Below are 13275 nucleotides of genomic sequence, written 5' to 3' on the forward strand. Positions count from 1 at the left end.
CTCGATCCAGACATGCAGCACCCCGAAATACCCAGAGTGGTGGGGGGGGGAAGAGTAAAGAGAAGAAGTCAGTTCCACGGCCCAAGAACCTGCCTCTAACCCCAATCCCAAACTCTCAGCAAAGCTACAGGTGGGACCAGAATAACGATGGAAGGAAGTGAATAAAGTGACAACTCCCAAGGTCAGGTGGGGTTCTAGAAAAGTGCTCAATGGGATAATCTTCCTTCGTTCAGCAACGCTGAGGGCCCCATGACCTCTTGAGTTCCTTCCTACTGTTTCTTCTCAGGCCCCAGCAATAGAGAACTCTGGGCAGAAGCAGCCCAGCGCAGAGAAACAAGGGCTCAGAGTCCTCCCCATGGCCGCCCAGCCCACCTCTCTCCAAAAGCCCCCGCCCCACTCCCTACTGCCAGCCAGACAGACAAATGTAGGCATGATACCTGCCATTCTTTGCATTCCTCGTGGCTGGAGAGCTCGAACAACGTGACGGCATTGTAGAGCTGCCAGAACTGGAGACAGGGAGACAGGCACCACTCACCCATCAGTTTCCCTGCAGATCCATGCGGAAAGCCAGGGAGATGGACCAGGCCTCCGGTGTCAAAGAGCAACTACCCAAGCCACGGACACCCCCTTCCCATGGAACCACAAGTGTCTCACACACAGCATGTCTGAAGGACCAATTCTCCTTCTATCTTTAGTGTCCCTACATCCTGAGGAAATGGGGACACCTGAGATTATCCTCCTCTCCCGGCCCTATCCCACGCTATGCCAGCAAGCTGTGGGGAAGCCCTCAGATGCCCAGGAATCTGTGAGGCTCAGGCATGAAATACATCAGAACAGGGAGCTAGGTTGGGGTGATATTTGTATGGACGATCATCTTGTCCCAGGTACACGGGACAGACACCTTGTGAGGGAGGGGTGCCCCAAAGATCTCCTGTTCCCAGGGATCATCCCTGACAGGGGTACCCACAAACAGAGGGACTCACATGGCCGCAGAAGAGGAAAGGCAGGAGGAAGGTGAGGCCCCGCCACATCCAGGACTGGAACCCTTCTGTGGGGCAGAGTTAAGAGGGTGTGTATGACTATTTAAAAAACAACAGAGTCTGTTGCCCAGGCTGACCTCCATCTTCTGGGCTCAAGCAATCCTCCCATTTCGGCCTCCCAAGTAGCTGGGACTTCAGATATGCCCCTACCACACCCAGCTTAACATTATGTATGTTATAAAGTTCAGACAAAAAACTACAGGCATCTCAAAGCATAAGGTCAGGGCCCAGCCCTGAAGAGCCTAGCACTCTGTGGCTACCACACTTGGAGGCTGGAACAGGAGGATCCCTGGTGAATTATGAACAGCAAAAGGGGTAAAGAATGGCAGTCCCAGCCAGGTGTGGTGGCCCGTGCCTGTAGTCCCAGCACTGGGGAGGCAGATCTCTCAGTTTGAGGCCTTCCTGGTCTACAAAGCAAGTCCAGGACAGCCAAGACTACACAGAGAAACCCTGTCTCAAACAAACCAAAAAGAATGGCAGTCCCAGCCGGGGGTCTCATGCCCTTCTGACTTTGTGCCTCCCTTGCAGGGATGTGGACAAGCCTTCCCAATTCTACCCGCTGCCCAGCTACTCACCCACGGTGAGGTCCAGGTGGTTCCTCTCCCCCAGGGCCCGCAGTCTGTAGAGACAGCCCCTCTGGTAATAGTACTGTAGGAACTGAACACAGCCTGTAGGGGGAGCACAGTGCCCGGACTCAAGTTAAATAGACCCACAGCCTCTCCTCCAAATCCAATGTCCTTAACAAAAAGCAGGCTAGTGGGTGGGCTGAGCAGAGGGCCAAGGGGACCACCCTGGGGCCTACTTTAATTTTTAATAATTTGCCACAGCTACGATTCTACGTCGCTACCTCATTTTTAGCATCTGTGCTCCCCTCTGCGTGGAGCCGCTTCTTTTGAGTCTTAACGTTGTCGCTTGTTGCTCCCGGCATAATCCCACACATCTATTAAGTACCTACTGCAAGCCTAGGAAAATTCCCCAGAGGCTTCTAATCTGGTTGGTGCTTTGCTGGGCCACTGTGTGTCTGAGCTGCCTGCACTCTAAAGGATAAAGCATATTAGGACCACTATGAAAGACTGTGTTGGGGGGCGGGAGCTAGGGTTGATCTAAATTTCTGGCCAGGACTCTCTCCACCCCCTCCACGGATTATCACCTGGGGACCTCCTCATCAGTAAAAGTGCTCAGGGAACCAGGTCCCTCCGTCTAAGCCGGGCTTGAGTACTCACTCTGAAAAATGGAGAAGGCTAAAAATTGATTTCGAAATTTCTGATAAATTAGTCCATTAGGCCTGGAAAAAAAAAAAAACACAAGAGGTGGGACAGGCTGTAAAACCAGGCATGCATCCATACCTTCACCCCCCTGTTTCTTTTTCATTCCAACTAAAAGGAAGAAAACATTTCAAAGGTAAAATGAAGTCCTGATTTCAGTCCTCTGCCCTTGAGCTGGCCAGGTCACACCCATCACCCTTTCCAGAATGAAGGGACATCACAGTCACTCTCGCTCCTCATGCCCTGTCACCTCTGCCCCAGCCAACACTATGAAATAGTCCCCACGGAACTTCCAGCTGGCTTGGCAGGACCCTGGCACTGGGCCTCTAACCCAGTTTTGAGAACCCCTTCCCCGTGTACCAGCCACGGAGGTCAAAGAGTCCAGTGAAGAACGACTCACCACGTCAGCATCACTCCAGACAGGAACGTAGAGACGTAATGGTGAGACACCCACCAGCCTTTGATTCTTGGGAAGAACAAAAAACAGAAGGGAATTCAGATGACAGGAGAGGTGAAGACAGCATTCTGCTTCTTAGCCTCCAGGAACAGGGGCTGCCCTGTACCTAAGAACTGCCTCTTCCTGCAGAGGCGTCTAAACCCAAACAAGCCACACACCGATCGGCCCAGGGATCTGTGCTGCTGTCCAGGAGTTCCTGTGACCTACAGAACACATCCTTATCTGCACAGTGCTCTCCAGCCCGCCCCCCAGCTCCCCAGCACTGAGATACCCCCAAGCCTAAGGCTACCTAGGGCCTAGGACGGACAGAAGTATGTGCTCAAATTCCTGCACTGCAGTCTGATCACTTTTTTCCCTCCAGCATGACTTTATCTGGAGAGATAACAGGTTCAGGGGACACAAGGGTGAAGCTTTCACCAAGGACCTTTGACCTAGTGTCTGTGTAAGAGACAAGCCAGGAAGAACAGAGGGAGCCATACAGAACACAGGATGGGAAGGCAGCTGTCTGCAAGCCAGGAGAGGGAGCCCCACTCCACCCTCCACGGGTGCTAATGACATCTTCATCAAGGACTTCCAGCCCCCAGAGCCACGGGAAAGAAGTGTCGCTGGTTAAGGCGCCCAGTGTGGGGATCTTGTGGCAGCCCCATGGACTGATACAGGTCCTTCTCACACACTGTCCTTTAGCTCCCGTCTTTTTTCCTTGCTAGGCTCTGGGGTCCCAACCTGACTTTCAGACCCAGTGTCACCTCCACCCTCAGCTCTCCCCTGACTATATTGTCTAAAACGGCTCTACAACCCCATTAGAGATAGAAGTCTGGTTTCCATTTTCTTTCTTTCTTTTTTTTCTGAGACAGGTCTCACTATGTAGCTCCGGCTGTCCTGGTACTCACTATGTAGACCAGGCTGGCCTTGAACTTACAGAGATATTCATGACTCTGCCTCCTGAGTGCTGGGACTACAGGTGTGCACCACCACATCTGGCTCCATTTCATAAAGATAGTTTATTTATTATTATTTTTATGTGCACTGGTGTTTTGCCTGCATGTATGTCTATGTGAGGGTGTCAGATCTTGGAGTTAAAGACACTTGTGACCTGTCATGTGGGTGCTTGGAATTGAACCCAAGTCCTCTGGAAGAGCAGCCAGTGTTCTTAACCATTGAGCTATCTCCCCAGCGCTCCCTGTCTTCATTTTTTAATCACTATTTTTATTTTATGTGTATGAGTGCCTTGTCTGCATAATGGCTGTGTCCCGTGTATGTATGTACGTGTCTGTGTGTGTATTTGTATGTGCATTACCTGTGGAAGCTAGAAAGGATATTGGAACCTATGGAACTGGAGTTAAAGATGGTTGTGAGCTGCCACGGGGATGCTGGGCATTGAACCCAGATCCTCTGAAAGAACAGGCAGTGCTCTGAACTGCTGGGCCACCTCTCCAGCCTGGCTTCAATTTCTTTATGATGCTTATTATATGTGACCGTTTCTCAGCTGTAATCTGAGCCCTCTGTCCTGTGCAGACATAAGGCCCAGAGAAGCAGGGCAGCGTGTCTGTAGAAACAGAGCAGCCGCTTAGTAAATGTGCTGAATAAACACACATGTGCACACATGCATGTGCACACACACACACACACACACGCACACACACACACGCACAGCGGCATGATCAAAGGGAGCTTACACAGGCACAGATATGATACTACAGTGGTAGCTCCCATATATCCCAAGTTTACTATCATCTGCCAAAGACGCAGGCCTGGCCCTGGCCCTGGCCCTAGTTCATGAACCTAGTTCTACCCCCTCCTCAGCATCAGAGCCGGGCTAGGGAAAAGGAGCCGGATCCTCACGCTTCCACACGCCCAGGTCTGCTGCAGGCCTCCCTGGCTTCTGAGCAGCTCTGGGAATGGCTATCCGGCAGGCAACAGCAACCCGCTTTGCTAAAAGCAGAGCTATGGACTCCTCAGAGACCGAGCAGCAGGAACAGGGAGCCTTGGTCTTCCCTTCACAGCCCTCTTCTGAAAAGATAACGAAGATGGGTCCAAGGAGCTACCTCTCCCAAGAAAGGGTGGTGGTGCACATCTTTAATCCCAGCACTCCAGGGGCAGAGACGGGCGAATCTCTGTGAGTTCAGCCTGGTCTACACAATGAGACCCTGTGTCAAAAAAGAGAGTAGAGGGGACCTTGAGGCCAACTGAGTGCAGCTGATGTGGCTCTGTGTTGCCAGCAGCAGGTAGACAATACGAATGGTATTGTCACAGGTATCTAGGACCTGTGGCTATTGAGAGAAATAGCCTGAAGCCAGGCACAGTGACGCACGCCTGTAATCCCAACACACATGTTGAGATAGGAGGATCTTGAGGTCAAGGCTAGCCTGGATGACATATTGAGACCTCGTCTCAAATGTAAAGAAAACGGAGCTGGAGAGACGGCTCGGTGGTTAAGAGCACTTGCTGCTCTTCTAAGGACCTGAATTCGGTTCCCATGTCCATGGGAGGGGTCTATCAGCCAGCTATAACTCACGTTCCTGGGCATTCAACACCTCTGGCCTGCACAGGCCCCTGCACACACGTGTGCTCATACGTACACACTCCTACAGTGATTAACAATTACAAGACAGGCCAGCACGGTGGCACATGCTTGTGATCCCAGCACTCAGGGAGGCAGAGGCAGGCAGGTCTCTGAGTTCAAGGCCAGCCTGGTCTACAAGGGAGTCCAGAACAGCCAGGGCTACACAGAGAAACCTCGTCTCGAAAGACAAAAATATAAACAAACAAAAAAAAATTACAAAAGAAAAGGAAAAAAAGCAGTGAGTCTAGATGTCATCAACACAGACATGACAGAGGGGGCAGGATAAAACGTTTACTTCTTTGTCCCCAGCAGCCCTAACGCATCGCTCGCCTTTCTAAGACTCTGGCTCCAATTTCCCAACAGTAAAGGCAGCTTGCCAGATTTCGACTTTCTGCTTAACAAGCAACCAAGAGCTTTGCAACCTCCCCAGAGCGTTGCAAGGCCGTGCCACAGGCCTGTGATCTTGGCCACCCCCAGGCTCCTTTGTCCTAGTCCCCCCAAAGCTCCCGTGAGAAACGCCCTCTCCTGGTATGGGAGCAGCTCGGCTGGTCCAGACCCTGGGCAACAAGCCTGGCGGAGCAGCAGCTTTTAATTTCACAGCCCGCTGTGCCCAGCTCTGACAGATGCCACCCATAAACAGAGCTCAGCGACATCGGGCGAAGCTAGAAAGCCACCTTCTTCCCCAGCCTCGTGTTCGTGTTCGTGAGCACTGCCATCATCGTCTGCATGCCCCAAGGCTCTGGGTTCTGTGCACATGTGTTTCTCTATGAAACAGTTTCCACTGTGATGGCATTCAGATACTACACAGTCCGGTGGGTTTAAGCGCTTTCACAGATGTGTGCGAATCATCACCACAATCAATTTTGGACCTGTTTCAGCCCTACTAGGCTTGGACTGCTTAGTCGTCACTTTCTGGATCTGTTTGCTGTAGAAGTGCAGCTTGTAGCGGCTTCTGGGTTCCAGGAGGGGCAGGTGCACCTACACCTAGAATGTGGGGACAGAATGTACTAGCGTCTGAGCGCTGTGTGGGGGTGGGGTGACGGAGCTCACTGCTTCTCCCTGCACACATGCAGAGGAGGGGCGTATCAGGCAGGCACTCACTGCTCACTGGGCAGCTTCTGGCTTTGTGCTTTGGATTTCCAGGAGAGCCGGTGGGATGACTTTGGTGCTGCAGACTCCTCTCCTTGCCTGCTACCTTCGGGATGCATTTTAAGTATAGCCCTTAAAAAAAAAACCAGTGGGAGCCGGGGACTGTGGTTGGCTTCATTAGTCATTCTGACCCTGAAGGAAAGACTCCTTTGCCATCTGTCAATCAGCACCCATTCTGGCTCCCAGGCCTCTGCTTCCTTATGGGGCAGCACCTCAGCCAGTCAGGAGCCTAAATGGAGATGAGGAATGTATCTGGACACAGAGCTCGGAGCCAGCCCTCTGGGTTCTGCAGCCCTCCAGCCTCAGTGATTGGCTCAAAAGTGAGCAAGTGCCTTAAGCCTAGCTAATCAGAAGCCTTTCTCAAGACTCCCACTGGCTGTGTGGGAGTGACAGGAAGGCTTCCTGCTCCAGCATTGGTGATGCCATGGGAAGCCAGCCTGGGCTGTGGGGAGTAAAGCAGGGAAAACAGGTAGCCAATGGGGCTGCTAGCATGGCTGGAGCCCTTCTTGCCTCCTTGAACGTCCCAGTAAAAGCAGCAGTGGAGCAACCTTCTGATTTGGTCTCTATTAGGTGGATTTCCAACATTTGCAAAATATAAGGGTGTAAAAGAATCCTTTATTTGCCTGTCTAATTGTCCTCTACTGCCTCTGTCTGCTAACCTAGGCCTATTTCTGGAAGCTTCTAGTCTCCGTACAATCTGATCTAGGCCTAGAATGTTTTCAGCCTCTGCTGAAATAAGCTGCTGAATAAACTTACCCTTTCTAGTTCTTTCTGAACTCTGGCTAGCTTAAACTCCTCTCCAAGCTGACTGATTCGAACTGGCTTCTCTCAGCTTCTGAATGAATTGCTCTGCTTGGCCTCAAACTAACTCTAGCAATCTGTTCTACTCTTCTGGTTCCTTCTCATTCTCTGGCCTGTCTGTCTTTACTTGTCTCTAGCTTGTTCTCTCTCCAGCCCATCTCTGTAAAACTTTCCTTGTAAAACAGCCTCCTCCTCCTCTCTCTGCTCTCCTAAATCCTCTTTTTCCTGTCTCTTCATGTGATAGGGCCTGTCCTATCCTGACTCATTCTGTCAAATTTTTCTCTGATTTGTCACTTTGTCTGCCTCTCAAGTAGGCATCGCTTTTAAACATGGGTGCTTCCTTTTACAAACTAACTTTACCTTCATTGTTTGGGATTAAGTGTGTGCTAAGGGCATGTCTGTATTCTAGCAAGAGTAGCCATGTTGCTGGATTAAAATCCCTCGAAAAAAGGAAAGCTGTTTTTATTGAGCTAATCGGTGACACCTGTGGTAAGAGGTATGGGACTCAGCAAGGATGTCTCCATCTCAAAGAAGGATGATCCCCACCCCACTACCCCAGGCCTGCTTTCCCTGACCATTCCTTCTGTTCCAATTTTGCTCCCAGGTACAAAGCAGGAATAAGGACAGTGTGCTTCAAGGAGCCCTTCCCAGGAGGCCTGTGTGGCTGTCCCAGGAAACCTAGGTATCACCAAAGACCTCTCCTCACTGAAGAGCCCAGATTTCATTCATCTCAACAAGGCTTATGGGGTGTTTGCTGGGTATCAGCCCTGCATAGACCCTGTGATACTTAAGGGGTGAGAGAGGGATCAGCAGGATGGCTCAGTGGGAGGAGCACTTGCTGCTAAGACTGACGGCCTGAGTTCAATCTCCAAAACCTTCATGGTGGAAGAGACAACTGATTCCCACAGGTTGTGCCCTATTTTCCACATGGACACGGTGGCATGTACACGTCCATTTATGCACAGACCATAAATACGATAAATTAAAAAAAAAAACCAAGACACAATTGCATATGCACACCCGCATACACAGAGATGATAAGCAAATGCAAAAATTAAGACATACTAGTTGCACATGCATGCCTGCTGATACACACAATGAAATAAATGCAAAACAATTAGGACACACATGGTTGCATTTGTATCCACACACACACACAAACAATACATAGACAATGAATATATAGAAAGAAATTTAAGATGAACAGAGCCGTCCATCTGCCTTGCCCTGTCTCCCCACAGGCTGGCAGCAGCTCTTGCAGTCACTCCAGAAGCTGGGCCCACTGGGTCTACTCCAGGCTCTCCCAGGCCTTGAGAAATAGTTCCACTACTGCATGGGATTGTGAGGAAAGCCTCTTTTTAAAAGTCTGTGTGTGGGTGGTTCCTAGAGGCAAAAGGTGAGTTATCTTGAAATCTCTAATGCAGGGTCTGACGCTTAGGGAACAAAACCAGTGTGTGACGGACGGCACATGGGGGCATGGACTGGGCAGACCCCCACACAAAGTTTGACACCATAAGTGCAGACCATCATCCCTGGAACTCACAGAGATCCACCTGCCTCTATCTCCCAGAGTGCTGGGATTGAAGGCGTGTGCCACCACGGGCAGCAGAAGGCCCTGTCTTAAACACTCAGCTCTGGGATTATCCTCCCTTGCTCCCAGGAAGGAGGAAGTAGGGAAGGTAGGACCAACAAGCTGGCTTCAAAGGAAAAAGCACTTGCCCCCAGGCCTAACCAAGTTGAGCTCAGCTCCCAGGATCCACGAGGTCAAAAGAACTGACAACTACAAGGTGGCCACCTGACCACAGTTGTAACAGTGTTGCACGTGTCCCCTACACACAAGATAGACAATTTTCACAAGGAAGTAGGAAGGGGTTAGGAAATTAAATAGGAGTCAGAAGTTTAAAAAACAGGTCCTGTGCCACCCTGGCAGGCCTGAAACTCACAGAGATCCACCTGCCCCTGCCACATGAGTGCTGGCAGGCACCACTACCCCTAGCATATTATAAATTTTAAAAATATTTTAATTACATTTATCTACCTACTTACCCATCCATCCATCCATCCATCCATCTACCCACCCACCCACCCACCCACCCACCCACCCACCTATCTATCTATCTATCTATCTATCTATCTATCTATCTATCTATCTATCTATCATGGGTGGGAGTGTGTGGTCACAAAACACCTTTTAGTTGGTTCCCTCCTCCCACGATGTGGGTCCCAGGAACTAGAGCCAGGTTACTAAAGAGCCCTTACCAGCTAGCAATCTTGCCAGCCCCAAATCATGGATCTTTTTAAAATACTTTTTAAATTTTATTTTTATTTTATGTGCATGGCTGTTTTGCCTGCATGTACGAATGTGCTCCACATGTGTGCCCCGTGTCCTCAGAGGCCAGAAAAGGATACTGGATACCCCTGGGACTGGAGTTATAGCCAGCTGTGAGGCACCATACAGGTGCTGGGAACCAAAAGTGTGTCCTCTGCAAGAGTCGCAGGAGCTCTTAACTGCTGGGCGATCTTTCCAGTCCCCCAAATCACAGATCTTACCTGGGTCCTAAGACTCTGCTCAGAGGCGGGCAGAGTGGACAGAAAGAAAAGGAAAAAGAAAAAAAGTGGGTCTTCTGGAACTCAGAACCACTGGGAACCTCCTTCTGGCTAGATTCATACTGACAGTAAGACACGGCAACTCTCCCAGAGGACACGGAAACAATCCAAAGAGGGACCATGGCCTGCCCGGTGCTCCAGAGCTGTTCAGAGACACCCCAGAATTTCCTAGCACAATGGAGGTGTTCTACAAGAACCCCATCACTGGTCCACACTCTCCTCACCTCTCCTGTGGAAGATAGCCCACTCATTTCACCAAAACCGACTCATTCTCCCAGGAACAATGCTCCTCCAGGGATCCATTCCCCTCCTGACACTTCCATCTATGCCGCTGTTGGATCCAGCAGAAGGTGAGACTCAGTGTGAGGAGCAGAGGAAGCCATGACTCAAGTCCTGGGTGGTTGTGTGCTGTTGACATGAGCACAGCCCTGTCAGAGACCTCCAGGCCTCAGACCCATGAGGACATGGCAGAGCTGGGACGTCCACTGTAGTTTTCTTCCCCCATGTATTTACGAAGTGAAGACTGCTCCCCTGCAGAGACTGCTCCTACTGACGTCAGCTAAAGCTGTCTACCCTAACGCTGTCACTCGGTTTATCGGTGTGCAGTAACCCTGTCTCCTCAGCCAGCTGCTTACAACAGCCCCGCCTCCGCGTTCAGCTGTGCGCACTGACTACACCCCTCCACCCAACTCTATATTACAAACACCATGAGCTTCCGGGGTGCTGCAGCTTCTCCGTCAGAGAGCCCAGTCATGCCGGGTGTGGTGCACACCAGTAATCCCAGTGCTCTGGGAGGCAAGGCAGGTGGCTCTCTGTGAGTTTGAGGCTAGCCTGTCCTACAAAGCGAGTCCAGGACAGCCAGGGCTACACAGAGAAACCCTGTCTCCAGGAGAGGAGGGGGGAATGAGAGCACCTAGTCATTTCTGTGAGACCATGTGTCTGTGTATGTCTGTCTTTTTTTCATTCCCCCGATGTCCCAGTCAGGTCTGTCACTGGAGCTGTGATGTGTGCGGCACTCACGCCTGGCCAGTCACATCACTGAATTTCTGGTGACAATAGCTGGTTCAGAGATACGGTCCAGCCAGTGCCTGTGCCCAGCCAATGGAACAAGGCTGGTGAGACTCTTGGAAGAAAGGAAGAGTGCCCTATTTTCTAGCAGTGGTGACATAAGCCAAAGGCTGTTGGAGTACCCTATATTGAGCCCAAGAATAGATAGCACAGAACGGGAGGGTGAGAGATGGAGAGAAACTGATTATCACCCAGACCTTGACTGAAACCTTACCTGAAGTCAGTCCCAACAAACCTATTGTTTTTTTATGAGATGACAGATTTCTTTTTTAATTTAAATTTATTTTTTTTATAATTTATTCATTTTACTAAAGATGTGTTTATTTTTTATTATGTATACAGTATTCTGCCTGCACGTACACCTGCATGCCTGAAGAGGGCATCAGATCTCACTATGGATTGTTATGTGGCTGCTAGAATTGCACTCAGGACCTCTGGAAGAGCAGCCAGCAGACATCTCTCCAGCCCTAGACGACAGATTTCTTATGACAGGAAATCAGTGTGACTTAGGGTTTCCATTGCTTTTCACCAAGAGATTGAGCATAAAGTAGGTGACATTACACCAACAGCATCACGGATGGTCTCCCCAGCCCCGAGTGTCAACATCTCTCTTTGGCTCTCCGCCCTCCAACCAACCATCCCCACAAACAGAGCCTCTGCTTACCTGGAACCGTTACTTATGAGAATGCTCTCCCGAATGGTCAAGGTGCAGTAATACCACACGAGCAGGAAGTTGAAGACTTCGTCTGTCACCCTGGTTGGAAGAAACACCCCCCAGGGAACAGCATGAGCTCTCCCCTCGCCCTGACAGGACAGCCAGGACCGGAAATGCCCAGTGTTCCTACCAGTTCTTAGCTGCCTCCTCTTGCCTACGCCCCACCCTGTGCCATCTCTACCCACTTATATTAAGGTCTAGCAGAGGCTCCCTTCCTAGCTACCCAGCCCACTCAGCAACCGGGGTGTTAATGGGGTGTTGGGGTACTAAAAAAACACTGATTGATGAAAGCAAAGAGAGACACGAATGAGCTTTGTCGGAACTTGGAACTCAGAGCCAGCACTGTCCTCCAACACCCTGACCTCTCACTTCCGGGCTCCAGAGTGGTGACAAAACATGTTTCTGCTGTGTTAAGTCCTCTAGTTGGTAAAACTTCATTAGAGAGATTGTAGGGGAGTCATGGATAAGAGGAGGGCTCTAGGGGAAGCTTAGACACTAAATTAGAACATGATACACCACAGGCTGCCCTGGGAGGAACCCAGGGGCCCCAGGGTAAGGCCCTGCGATGGCTTCCCAAGAACTCCTCTCTCTTCCAGAGGGGCAGATGAGCAGGCATTACTGGTGTGTGCAGCCTTTACCCTCGGGGGCACCAGCTGGGCACTGGCAGCAGGCAGGCATGGACTAAGAGCCTGCGAGGGCCTTTGTTGGGAAATTCAAGTAGCTGGGCCAGCAGCTGGACTCTCTGCAGCAAAGCGCATGCCAGGAAATAAACCCTTGACACTTAGGCCAAATGCCTAAACCACACTTGGCTGCCTCCCTCCTTAGAGCAGAAAACCCAGGCAGAGAGAATGGACCAGACCCTCCTGGCAGTACGGCTCCTTTCTCCATGCTCAGCTCGGTCTGCTCTCTCTCTCCCTACCTCCCTCTGCAGTCAGTGAGGGGCACGCAGAGTGCTACCACACATAGTGATTGGCTGTAACCCTCTGAGGTACGGCCTGCTGCCATCGGCTGACAAATGGAGAGACCGAGGACTCCGCAGGGAATCTGCCCACAGATACATCATTCGGTTTCAAAGCCAGGATTTCAACTTAGATGGCCTGGCCTGGTTCTTTTTGTTCTTCATGCAATCTTTCCATGTATCAGTCGTCCCAAATATCCTACACTGGGCTCCAACTCTCTTATAGCCATCGATGAGCCTGGGCTTCTGATCCTCCTTCCTCCACTCTCTTGAGAGCTGGCATTACAGGGGTGTGCCACCATACCTGGTTGACTCGGTGCTGGAGACCGAACCAAGGCCTTCCTGCACACCAAGCAAACACCCTCCCAACTGGGTCGCCTCAGCCCTACAGAGTGGCTTTATAACTGAGATATACTCCACATACCATAAAAATGTGTGTCATTTGAAGGCTGGGTAGCACACACCTTTAATCCCAGCGCTCGGGAGGCAGAGGCAGCAGATCTCTGTGAATTCAAGGCCAGCCTGGTCTACAGAGTAAGTTCCAGGACAGCCAGGGCTACAACGAGATGTATCAAGGCAATAATAATAATAATAATAAATAATTTTTAGAAGCATGTAATTTGGTATCTTTTGTCCATGTTGTTATTCTATT

At 50.7% G+C, this 13275-nt stretch overlaps 1 protein-coding gene across 2 annotated transcripts in view; it reads right to left on the reverse strand.

Annotated features, from left to right (window-relative positions):
* Tmem120b (transmembrane protein 120B) overlaps positions 1-13275 on the reverse strand; it is a 43469-nt gene that overhangs the window by 3249 nt on the left and 26945 nt on the right. Inside the window, exons 6-11 of one of the 2 annotated variants that reach the window (XR_009591489.1) lie at positions 11615-11704; positions 2706-2771; positions 2264-2325; positions 1616-1708; positions 984-1048; positions 438-547 (exon numbers count right to left, since the gene is read on the reverse strand). Coding sequence is in view for 1 of the 2 variants with exons in the window: in XM_021631366.2 (XP_021487041.1) it covers positions 438-506; positions 984-1048; positions 1616-1708; positions 2264-2325; positions 2706-2771; positions 11615-11704 (445 nt within the window). In the remaining variant the exon portion in view is untranslated. The remainder of the gene's footprint in view (positions 1-437; positions 548-983; positions 1049-1615; positions 1709-2263; positions 2326-2705; positions 2772-11614; positions 11705-13275) is intronic. The other variant, XM_021631366.2, reaches the window with a different exon arrangement.

This window comes from Meriones unguiculatus, chromosome 4, assembly GCF_030254825.1.
Source record: "Meriones unguiculatus strain TT.TT164.6M chromosome 4, Bangor_MerUng_6.1, whole genome shotgun sequence".
Classification (NCBI taxonomy): Eukaryota; Metazoa; Chordata; class Mammalia; order Rodentia; family Muridae; genus Meriones; species Meriones unguiculatus.